Raw genomic sequence first — 12931 nt, forward strand, 5'->3', positions numbered from 1 at the left:
TTATCTAGGCAAGTACCAGGGGAAGTATTTCAGGTCTGGCACTGACCTTTATTACAAAGCAGGGAAAAATTGTCTTGGCCTACATGGTGGCATTAGATGGTACTTCAGAGGAACATGGTAGTCTTTGGGAGCCAAAATCCTCACAGTGAGTTTGAAAATACTTGGTGGTAGAGATTCAAGTGTCAAATACCATTACTCTTTGGAGGGTCGTCTTCTGCATGAATCCCAGGCAAAATTGGCTCATTTCTTGGTGCGAAAGTTACTACCAGGAGGGTAGGGGGGCTGTGTCCCCCTCGTCCTGCAACGCTCTTCACTTCCTCCATGTAAAAAAACAGGTGGTTCAAAGTGAAATAAAACGTGGCCTTTGGGGGTTTAAAGGCCTCTCGGTTTCCTTTGGGGCGCTCGCTGTAAGGGGTCTGGGCTGAGGCCGGGCAGGGCTCACCTCATGCGTGCCCCAGCACGCAGGCATCTCGGGGTTTTCTGTCGCTGAGTGATGTGGGGTCTTGCCCAGAAAGCAGAGAAATGTGGGGCACCGAGGAACGCTTACAGCATCATGTGTTTCTCTTCCAAGCATATGTTTCTGCAGTCCTCATCTCCGCATTGTGGTGAAGCATCACGGATGTCACCATATTCTTTAAAATGCTGATCAGCGGTTTTAATGCATTTCAGTGCCTCTTAAAATCCATTTCTAAAACCTTTTAAATGCACAGCTTAGCTTTAATTTGATACTCAGCATTTAGCTTTATTCAAGGGAAATGTTTTTTTTCTGTTGCTGTAATTCGGAAAGAGGAAGGAATAAATTCACCAAATTGAAAGAATAAAGACAGAAGAAAGAGAAGTAGGATTTGATGGTAGAGTGTTTGATCAGTGCTCTCCTGAAACACGTACCTGAACTTGTCTCTCTACTGAATATTGTGATAAAAGTAATCTAGACAGAGTCAAGTTTCAACTTTCAGTAATGCTTACACTTTCTCAAAAAGTTAGCATGTTTTTCAAAGAAAAGGGTTGGCTCAGATTTAGAAGATTGTTCGCCAAAAATCACTGTGTGAAAAAAGGTATTTGAAAGCTAATGCATGTTACTGACTGAAATCCTTCCCATTTCTTCTACTTTGCCACTGTATTTTTTTCAAGAAAGTTGTATTTCTAGACAAACAATTTATCATCATTTTTTTTGTTATGACACAATGCGTTGAATGTCAGAATACAATGAAATGTAAGCTTATAAGCATCAGCTTCTACAAGACCAGATTGTGGTTGTCTAAAAACATCATAGTTTCTTGTCACGTTGTGAAAGAAATAAAAACACTGATCACTCACTAAGATGTTTTTTTCATCATCATCATCCTAAAATTTGCAACTGGACAATCCAGACTTAGTGGTTACAAATTAGGTTCAAATATCTGAAAAACAGATTAAGATGATTTTAATCTGCATGGTCTGAGAAGAACTATCTGCTAGTGTTTACTCAGCATTTCTGTGTATTCAGGGTTGACAAAATTTTCTGTAATGCAGGAACTTTTCTGGTTTATAAAAAAAAGTGACCTCAATTTTTAGTTATACAGTTTTCAAGGTTCAACAGATTTGTAATAACCTTGCTGTACTACTATATAAACTGTGTAAGAAACCAGCAGCCAATATTCATTTTCTATTAATTTGCCACGTAATGCCTTCCAAAATTAATTTTAGCATTACCAGCTACAAATGACGATTCACTGACAACAGTGAAAATATTTTATTTCAGTAGATTTTTCACATTTTCAAATATTCCTCGTATAGTTTAACTGATGATCTGAAAATAATCAAATATGCAATGGATCGTTTCTATTTCAATCATCAGAAATGTTTTTTTTTCCTTTGATTTGAGCCATCATTAGCAAGAAAGAAAAATAAAAGTTGTTCCTTCAGTTGTTGAAGGAGCAAATACATTGTTGGCAATACCTGATACTTTGTCCTACCAAAATGTATCACAGTAAGTGTAGGTAAATATTGGCAAATATTGGTATTCAAATCTCTGGCACATAAAAGTTATCACAGTAAAGTATCAAACAGTACCATGGCAAATTCTGATGCTGATGCTCTGCCACGAACCACTGAGAAAACAGTGTAAGCCTACTGACATTTATTGCTGTCTTTATTGATCCATGGAAAGCCATTTCTCCAATCATCCTAGAATGAAAAAAGCCTCTCGTTTGTTAGGGATGCAACTGAATTTGTTGATTAAATGTTACCATCACAGTTCTTGTTACACTCATTATCTTTGACCAACTAAAAATAAAAAGGTACACTTGATCCCTGCCTGCTCAGCATCCCTGTCTAGGGACCTGCTAGATCCGTAGTGTGATCCACTAGTGCTGTGTTCTATACAAGTAACATTTAGCTTGTGATAAATATGTATAGTATAAAATGATCTTTAGAAATTGAAAGGTTGAATACATAGGATAATCCGTAACAGAAATTCTGCAAGGCGGATGAGAGCTACTCTGGGAATGTATTTCAAATATTTTTCAGTGGCAGCCAAAGCAATTTCTGTATAAAGTTTATAGGGTCTTTTGGCTTCAGTGGTGCTGTATAAATATATTGTTCAGTGTAAAACCCACAATACTTGATCTCAGGCAGGAAGGTACTCTGGGGAAAGGAAATGGCCTCCAACTGTTACATCCAAATTACAGCCAAGTCTCAAGGGCAAGGTACCAGAACAAACACCTCATGCCATTTATGTGGGCTAAAGAAATACACCCTGTACGCCGAGCCAAAAATTTACTGACTACCTGAGTCTTAACAGCATAATCAAAGATTTATTAGCCCTGTTACAGTAATACTAGCACTTGTCCAAAATATTCAGCTATTCAAAATATTCAGCTCATTGCCAATAACATTGAAACCGATATTTACAAACTTCCCAGCATCTCTCCCTTCTCTAGGTGTTATGCTCACCCTTCCAGTATCCGCTGCCTCCTAACAGCAACGGTGCTAGTTTTCCTGCAGAGAAAGGGAGAGAGGCTACGGCAAGTGGCTGGCTCTCTCAGTTCTTCGGTGAGAGGATGTTGATGGTGGAGTTTCTTCCTTCTCACTCTTGGATCTGTGTGGTGTTATTTTTACGTTGACAAACACAGCCCACTAGTTCTTTCCTCATTTGCCCACAAATTCGTTGTTATATCCACATTTTAGAGTATTTTGCATATTTTACCTATATCAGATACTTGTTCTTTGCTCTCTGTTATCCTAAATATTTTTTTTAGTTTTATCTAGCTCCCAATGTTGCGTTCCTTAGTGACCAGTAATCAGCCATTTGTGAACTATATTTATAGCCCTGAGGACTCTGTTGCCTTTCTGTGCCTGCACTTTCAAGGCCTCTATTATCTTTGCTTATATTTCAGGGAGGCCCTTATAACAATCTCTTGTTTTTCTGTAACAGTCTTCAAACTGGGATGTCTGGCAACTTAAGTAATATTTTATTAGCACTGGTCATGCCTAGATCCTTGTTCTAGGGTCATTGCATTATGTCACACTAGAAAAGTAACAAATCATTAGAAGATCTGTATGTATATCTGTAAATAAATATAGCTGTAGGTATAATAATAGCTTTGGTAAATACTTGATGTTAGTATTTATCAGTTATGTCACTGGTACCACTGTTACATTATCAGAACTGCTTTACAGTACAGTAAATACAGCTCTGATTCAGCTATTCAGAAGTCATTCTCAGTTCTTGGCTGCCACTGGCCTTGTTCTGCGGTCCTCTACAGTAAATCTTAGCTTTGGATCCTGGGGAGTCTCCTCCACTTTTGACAAGATTTCCATTTCCATCTTCCTCTGAAGAAACCCCCTTCTTCTTCCAGTTCCATCAAATTATTCTGAAACCTTAATTCTACAATCTCTCCAGCAGGTCAGAATAGACCAGTAAATTGTAAAAAGTACTTGATCTCAAGCTGCAAGGTAGTCTGGGGAAAGGCTTTGTACCATACAGTGCAATCCCTTAAGTCCCGATATCCTCCTCATCTTGCAGGCTGCTGAGCCTGAACAAAAATTTCCAGTGTTGCAGTAGAGCCTCTGCCTACCACTGTCTGGGCCATGGAAGAAGGGGATGGCTTGCTCCTGGGTTTGAAACCCAAACCTGCACATAACTAGTCGCTAAACCTTTGGACTGAAGCATACTAACATCTGTATAGAACAAGCATCAGCTGTTTACCTAGCCATTAAAGAATGTATCCAGAATCTTCTCTTCTGTGGATGTCATTTCCTTACCTGGATTGAAGTGCGGAAACAGGCTTGGAGTGGTCCTGGGCTTAGCAGGCAAGATCACAAACATAGGGCCCTACCTATGATTTCTTTTTCAGTCATGCAATTCAGTGGGGTCTTAGGACAGTGCAAAAGCAGGCACCTTTTTTTCTTGGTTCTGTGATTGATTTTGAGCTGGTTGCTGGCTTTTGTTGAAAAACTTGATCCCTTTGGGCTGAAATTTACAGTTTGATCAGCAGCTTCATTACTAAATAATTTCAAGTCTCGTTGTGTTCTCCAAGATTGCAGAGCCTGTCCAAGTGATATGTTAAGGTGTATGATCCCTCTACAGATGGAGGTCCCTGGAAGTTGCATGTATAACAAGGCTGTGGAATAGAAATTAACTATTCATGACACGCTAGATGTTTGTGAAATGTTTATAAAGATGTATAGAAGCTACTCTGTATGTGTTGGAGTTGGACTAGATGATCTCTAAAAGTCTCTCCCAACCTCAGCCATTCCATGCAAGGTCTCCATTTCCTTACAAATCAGAAAATAAATATATTATACCTTTTTTTGCACAATTACATGCTATTTTTCAAGCTGAAGCAAGCTTAATCTCAAACAAACAAAAAAATCCATCACCTTAACAGCTTGACCTTATGTCAGAAGAAAATAGGTATTTTCTGAAATTTCTCAGAAAATGGAAGTTTAAGAATCACCAAACTGTTCAAAGCAAAGTTACAATATTTCAAGTGATTGAGAAAGTTTTTTTAATATTTATAGAAGTTGTTAGATTATATATTGATTGTACTCTCCATCCATAAGACTACATGCACACTGTGTCTTAATATTTCAATTTTAATATATGCTCTTTGCTATTTCAAAATTTGGTTATAGACCGTAGAACACATCAGCATGTCAACTTAGTAGAGATTCTCAAATTATTTTCATTGTTTGAATTAAGCAATAAATTTAATTATTTTGAATATTGGTCAATGTTTCCTACCTTCCTGCTCTTCTGTCACTTAACAGAATTGTTAGGTTCTTTTTGTGTGCTTCTTTTTTATAAAATTTGATTTTCTTGGCCATCTCCTTGTACGCCTATGAGGGGAATACTGATACACTTCCTGCCATATGCTAATGTGACTCTGTTATACCATGACTGAATTTGACTGAATGTGTTTACTGCTTGTTTTATGTTAAAAAAAATACATGTATGTTGTTCAGAAGAAGTTAAGAGTCTAGTAGAATCTAACTGAGACCTACGTTTCTCCTGGCTGTATTTCTTATGTGAACCAGATTGTTTCCCTATTAACAGGCTGGAAGCATCATTTGAATAACTTGCACGTACTCTAATACTGCTGCATAATATAATACATGTATATGGTGCCCTATGGCACACAATGGCTTAATAATCCCACAATTGGATTATTGAGCATATGCCAAGGATAGCTCTGTTCAAGTGTCAGTTTGGGGACAAAGCCCCCTATAACACAGTAAATGTAACCTTAAGGCACCATATAAAATATTGCAGATTACTAATTTATCAAGTGATAGTAACTAGTGAAAGGTAATAAACTCTCTGTTCTTTTAATTCACCCCCTCATGTACAAGTGTCATCAGTGACCTGTTTAGCAAAGCTGCGCGTTGTGTTTGAGCAGCAAGTGATGTGGCTGATCTCCGGCCCTCAGCAGCTGGTCTTCAGTGGCGCTGCGCACCATTATTCCCAGTGACTTCTGCGGAAGGAGGGAGTCCTCAGCAGATGCCTGGGATCAACTGCTGGGAGATTAACAGGGGAATGTTGCAGACAGTATTCTCCTTTTAGTGTGTGTAAGGGAATTTCATGTACAACCACGTTACAGCTGCCTGGAAAGAGAAAACAAATTCAAGAGCAGTGAAACAGTTGAACCATGCTAGAAGTTTACAAACTTTAAAGAAAAAGTTAATTTTTATTTTCTTTTACCCACAGGTCTACCCACGGATAGCGCCGGCATTTTGGCACTACCTGCGGGTAGAAGTGAGTAGCGGGTATTTGAATACTCCCACATCTTTACTTTACAGTTTACTAGTATTTACTGAACTCCTAATTTGTCCATTGTGCAAAAATAATTAGCTGCCATTGTAGCTGCCATTTACTGTGAATGTAGTCTTGTACTAATCCATATTATTTTAAATACAATATAATTACTAACCCAAGTCACAAAGATCTGATATGTTTATAAGCAAGACCAAGGACAAAAAATTGGAATCTAAGTCAAGGCCATATCATACGTTGTGATTATAGCACAATCAGAGTACTGAAATCCATACCTGCACCTCCTTTTATAAACACATTTTACATTCATGAGAAGAATGTGGAGCTTTAGTTCTGCTATATCATTTTGCAAAGTTTGTGCAACTCAACTTGATACCATTTCTTCCCTCTTTTGTCCCTCAGGAGCATGAGCAGCTCAGCTATTCCTCCACAAGGTCCAAGGCTCCAAGTGTTATCATCACAGGTCTCAAGCCAGCCACCAAGTATATATTTCATATCAGAGTCAGGACGGCAGCAGGATACAGCGGCTATAGCCAGAAGTTTGAATTTGAAACTGGAGATGAAAGTAAGTTTTACTGAAGGGAAAAAAATCAAGTGCAATAAAAGTAGCATTTAATTCTAAAAGAGTCAGGCATTGGGACTTTGAATGGCTAAATTCCTACCATACACTTATCACAGAATGACCAATGTTGTATAAGGCTCAGCTCTGCACTTCTGGTTTGTCTTTTTTTCTTTTTTTCTTTTTCCTTTTTTTTTTTTTTTTGAGGAACAAATAGAAATCTTAGCCTGAGGTTGCAGCTGAAGGAGTGTCTTCTGCTGCAAGTGTTCCCCCATATCATTTTTTCACTCAAAGGCCAACCTTTTAACATCTGGAAATATCCCAAGTAAGACTTGTATGTTTTATAAGCCCAGAAGCTTTGTGCAAGCTCCTAGAACACTGTGACAGTCTTTTCTCTATAGTTTGTAGTGTTACCAGAATCTACAAATAAAACTATGTTAACTTTTATATGTGTTTCCACTCAACCAATAAGCATACTAAATATGCCAGTAAGAAGGAGAAAACCTAAATATTCCTAAGGAAGTATAAAAACGCTTGACTCATGCTCTGAACAACTTTATAATGAAATCAGATATTGCCCTCCACGTTCAGGGAAACTGCAAGCAAGGTATTTGCAAGCATTTGAGATAAAAATTAAAGTAGTAGATACAACACTAAAACACTCATTAATGAAATTACTTTAATTAACCAATTATGTATACCATGTTTTTCATTAGTGTTTTAGAATTCAAGTTGCTTAAGCTAAAGTACAGACTCAAAACTCTCTGTAAGTGTTTTCAAGAGCACCCATGTGTCTGTGTTCCATTTTCATTTCTTCTTAGCTGCTGTGTCAAAAATGTTTTAGGGAGAGATTTCCAAGTACTTAATGCCTAATTGTATTTTTAAAATTTTCTAGGCCCTTAAGCCAGTTGGTTTTAATAGAACTGAAGCACTTGGGTCCTTTCAAGAATTCTGGTAGATCTTGTCTGCATCTTCTGATCTAATGCTGCGTGGAATCTGTCCTTCAGGCACATCGGGGCCTAACTCGTATCAAAAGTAAATGGAATTGAAACCTCCATGAACCTAAGTCAGATCTGTGAAAATGTGACTTACCCATCTAAATCATGAAGACTATTGTTCCTGTGACATTTCTTTCATTGCTAAGGCAACATTTCTTGGGAGTGAGATCCCATCCACTCCTTCCCAACCCAGCATCTCCTTCTCAGTTACACTAATACAGCTGTCTCTTGGGCTGCATGGTGAGCTAGAGCAGGACATTAATCTAATATTTAAATAACTTTTTACATGGATGGAAACAAGTAATTGAGGGAGATGGAGATCAAAGAGATGGTAATTTTTTAAGCTGACCGCTGCTAATAAAACCATTGACTCTTGAACCTTACACAGTTTTGAAAAACATGTTTGTAGTCCTTGAAGTGAAGTATTTTAGGCTTGGATCCAGATGACTGAGACAGAGGTGTCATTGTCAATGCTGGTGTGTTATTAATTCATCCTTCCCTAAGATCTCATTCCAAATATCTGAGGTCTGAATCAGTTCAAATCCCTGTAAACTTAAATAGTGTCATAGTGCTAAGGTACACCACTGTTACAACGCTGACTGTGTATATTGGACTAGCTTCTCTAGCTCTACAGCCATGAGGCAAAGGGCAAAAAGAACTAAGGATAGTGTTGTGAAACACATAAAAAGTAGTTTAGAAGCTTGAGTTGTTCTCCAGCTTCACTGGACACCAAGGATAACTAGCAATGGTACATGGTTTAGCCTTCCGTTGTAAGAAAAAAAAACGGATGATAGGTTAATGTGATTTTTATGATACTACTGTGAGTTTCTCTCAGAATTTACTTGTAAGCCTTATTATCACAGCAAAATTAATATGAGCTGTTATGTTATTCAGTGCTAAAAAGGAAATGCTAAATTATTTCACATGTAATTTTTTCATTCAAATTTGTATCCCATTTTGGAGAAACACTGAATTTTGTGTTATAAAATGATATCCCATTCTGTAATGTTGTCTGAAAAATCACCAGATAATAATAATTTGTAGCCCATGGGTTTCTAAGTATCTGTTTGCTCACTGCATGGAAACACAAGGTTCCTACAGAAACAGAGCTCTGTTGAAGAGAATATATTTCAAATCTCAACACTCTTAAACATTTATTGACTCTCAAGTACTTCTAAGCACTTAGTTTGAATCTTGGTAGTGAAACATGAATACACATTGTATAGTTGTTATTTACCAACTTTCATTGCTTAGGCTTGTGCCTGACTAAAAGTATTTAATTTATTTTAAAAATAAATTATTGTGTGATTGAAAGGAAATGTAGGCAGAGGAGTCCTTCTTTATGGTCAAGTGAGATGGAGGTAGAGAGAAATTTTGCAGTTCAGTTTAAAATGGTACCTGGAGCTAAATAAAGACTTCAATTTACTTAAAGCAGTAGTTCGAAGAACCATTACGGCTGTGGGTTTGCTCAAATATTGCTACAGTGCTGCTTTAGATTTGAAAGGGAAAAGAGGACAAAGTGAGTACCTATTGGTAAATATTACTTTTTTCAAATGGAAGCAGCCCTCAGTGACCAATCAAATGGTACCCTGTTACTGTCCAAATATCTTACTTCCTCAAAGCAGTATTTTTAAAGTAGGCCTGTTCTAAACTTTAAAGTCATATCAGATGATTATGATCATTCACTTGAACCCCTTTCATAATACAGGCCAAACTTCTGTAGTCCTGTAACTTTTCCAGACAGTTTATAACAATGGATCGAAATGTAATATCTCTCATATACCTATACTCATTGATTGCGATTTGCAGTTAGCTGGACATTTACTAATTTTTTAATATATATTTTTCTCCATTATTCTGAAAGATACCAAATAATGTTAGGCCAAGAGAGACTATTGCAGCCCCGTCTTTCCCTACCCATTAGAAACAATTTACTTGATGAAAATTCCACATTTACAATTACTTTTTTGTGGTCTTTTTGTGGTCTGACTACTTTTTGTAGCCAAATTTTAATCAATTTAATATGAGCTATACTGACTTTATATGTTTTCATCAGAATGCTGGGAAGGACAGAGTCATAAAAAGTCTGTGTTGCTAACAGCAACTTTATCAACCAATAATCTCATAAAAATAAACAAAAAATATTTTAAAAGTAGCATGTTTGATAAAAATCATTCTCAATTGGCATTAGTTGCTACATACTTCAGCTCTCTATGCGTTGTGTCCTAGCATCTAGAAAAGAATTCTGGGACCAGTTGCCGGTGAACAACCAAGGTTACTCCATTTACCTGCTTAAATATTGACACGATTTGTTGACAGATAGTGGAACAATGAGCAATCCATAATTAGGGTTTTTCTTTAAAGAGTTCTAAAGAACCTAGACAAGTTCTAAAAAGTGTGATGGTATGAATGTTGATTCTTAACTTGTAAGACATGTATAACTAAGTCTTAAAACAGATTGTCTTTGATAGCAGAGTACTGTCATGCTTACTGCAGTATACTGATTGAAATGCAATCTGTGCTGTTCCAGTCATATAGGATAAAATTATATACATCATTACTAGGAACACAAAATTTTGCAATGATTATTAATGCTGGTGCATGAAGCAGAAACAAGACTGACTCTGTAGGAGTAATAAAAAAAAAAAAGCTAATTAATCATGCAATGCTGAGCTGCTTCCCAGAAAGCACCCTCACTTACTGGATATTAGACTGAGGTGACCATTGCTTGGGGAGTGTGTTGTTGGAGAACTCTTCTCCCTGCTGTAGAGACCAATAAATGAAACAGTCAAAAGAGTAAAGTTTGTACTTCATGAAAGGAAATGGCGTTATCTAAAAGAGTCAGGAAAATTGTCTTTTAAAGGAGGAAGGAATGGATGAATGGATGCTGTCAGGGGTTTCTTCCACTGTTAAAGCTCAGAGGTTGCTGCTGGGAAATTTCCATGTAACAGCTTTGCAAAGCATGGTAACTACTGCTTTTGAGCTTGTTGGTTACTGCCATTTTATTCAGTCTCCCTGTTTCGGCACCTTACAAGCAAAACACCTCTAGCAAAGCTGACAAGGTTTCACACACTCCTGCACACACATATATGTACCACTGCTGTAGCTATAAATTGAAGTATAACCTCACTCTTACTTAGTTCCTGCTTTTGTGTATCAAGAGTACCAGGTATCTGAGTCACCGCAAAAAACTCCAGTCCTTGCTAGGATAGAATAAAATGTATTCTGACAATAAAAACCCATTTGTCCCAAGGCAAACATGCTTTAATCTCTTACTATTTTCTCTCTCCCTATTTCTCTCTCTTTTTTTTAACTAGGCATTTACAGAGTTTTTTTTTTTTTTTAATATTTAATGATTCAAAGCATTCTTTTTTTCTGAAGGAATGTTCTTTACTCTGTCACCTGAAAGGCCCTTGTGCCTAGAGGAATTTTGTAAAATATTGAACAATTTATAGCTGTTAGGCAGTAGAGTGTTTTCATGTAGCAGCAATCTTGTGCAGAATGTGTTCTAAAACAGAGGGTGTTTTACCATGTCAGTCTTCCCAGCAGCAGGAAAAGCTTTTTTTTTTTTTTTTCTCTTGGGTATCAAGCTCATGGCTGCCATGCTTTTGCAGTGGAATCGCTGTGTCCTCACAGCATGTTATTTGGCTGGGTATCCATGTGGCCTTGTGACATAGTGTCATTTTTTCAATTTCAAATATCTGAGATCATGAAAGGACTGTGTCATAGCCTGCCAGAGTCATATTTTTTAACATGGTGTTGAAAGATCTATGGAAATAGGATATTTGAGAGTGTAAGGCTTGCTAGGTTACTGCAGTGTGTGGCCTGATGTGATGCACTAGGGCTGGATCCTGGGGTGATCTACGGTGTCAGCTGGGCCCAAATTTCTTGTTAAAGGCAAGAAATGGCTTGTTTGAGAAGGGACTCAAAGGGCAAACTAGCATGTGCACAGTGTGGACTAGTACTTGGGCTACACAGAGAGTGACCCAAACTGATAAATATAGACACAAGGCAATTTTTAATCTAAAAGCAGTGATGACTTGTGCCTGCTTCAAATAAATAGTGTTAAAAACAAAAACAAAATTATTCAGAAATGATGTTGAGAAGCAATAGCTTTAAATTCTTTAACACAGGCACAGCTAGTGCTTTTTCTGTGTTGCCAGATCTGGTCAGTTCTCATATTCTTCCTCCTCTTCCCACATCTACAACATTGTCTTTCAACTTTTCATCCTCAAATAATGGTACCTTGGATTTGCAACCCAAATTTGATTTAGAGCCTGAGTTCCCTTCCTTCCAGAACTCCAAAGCTCAGGAGAAGGATCCCCAATCATTGATTCTGACAGAGGCCTAGTATTGTTTCAAGTAAGTGCTCTGATTCATGCCACAAGGGTGTTCCTAGGATTTTTTAAAATACATTGATTTGCTAATGCAGAAGAGAGATTTTTTTTTTTGTTAGTGTGTGTGATGTTTTGACAATATTAAATGAAGTTTCTGGGTGAAAACAAACAAATGGCTGAGACTTCACATATCTTCTATCTGGAAACTGTCTTGCTGGATCTATCCCTATGTCTGCCTCAGTCTTACTGTAATCTTGAAGTATTTCTATATTATGTTTTATATTTTCATCCATTTGCACTTCAGATTTGACTTTGGCCCATCTGATTTCGCTATTCTATGTGCCAAGAAGCCCCAGAGACTTGACTTTTTCTTTGCATTTCCTAGACAAGAACAGCGTCCTTGCTCAAATCTCCAACTTCCTGCATAGGCTTTCCATTCATCCGCTGGTCAGGGAGAAACAATTAGAGAAAGGCTTTTCAAGCCAGTATATACCAAAAAGCTTTATGCTCTTATGCTAGTGATAGCATTAGTTTTCCCTTTTAAAAGTCTTTTTCAAGATTGCCTTTCCATTGCCTCCTCCCTTTCCCACACCCCCCTTAGATTGGAGCACATCAGTTCACTGGAGCACAGGAACTGCAGCACTTCTGAAGAGTTAAAGGTTACCTAATTATACTTCATACTTTTCTTTCCTATTGTTCCTAAGCACTGTTGTTTACGATGCCTTGTAAATCCATCTGACAGTCAGCTCCTGTCTGTTAGAGCTCCAGTTCTCACCCTCCA

At 37.6% G+C, this 12931-nt stretch overlaps 1 protein-coding gene across 6 annotated transcripts in view; it reads left to right on the forward strand.

The window, feature by feature from the left end:
• The window catches only part of EPHA6 (EPH receptor A6), a 533966-nt gene that overhangs the window by 378067 nt on the left and 142968 nt on the right, over positions 1-12931 (forward strand). For 4 of the 6 annotated variants that reach the window (XR_010392099.1, XM_064522371.1, XM_064522378.1 and 1 more), the window contains 2 exons: positions 6191-6238; positions 6659-6821. Coding sequence is in view for 5 of the 6 variants with exons in the window: in XM_064522371.1 (XP_064378441.1) it covers positions 6191-6238; positions 6659-6821 (211 nt within the window). In the remaining variant the exon portion in view is untranslated. The remainder of the gene's footprint in view (positions 1-6190; positions 6239-6658; positions 6822-12931) is intronic. The other 2 variants (XM_064522375.1, XM_064522394.1) reach the window with 1 other exon arrangement.

This window comes from Dromaius novaehollandiae, chromosome 1, assembly GCF_036370855.1.
Source record: "Dromaius novaehollandiae isolate bDroNov1 chromosome 1, bDroNov1.hap1, whole genome shotgun sequence".
NCBI lineage: Eukaryota > Metazoa > Chordata > Aves > Casuariiformes > Dromaiidae > Dromaius > Dromaius novaehollandiae.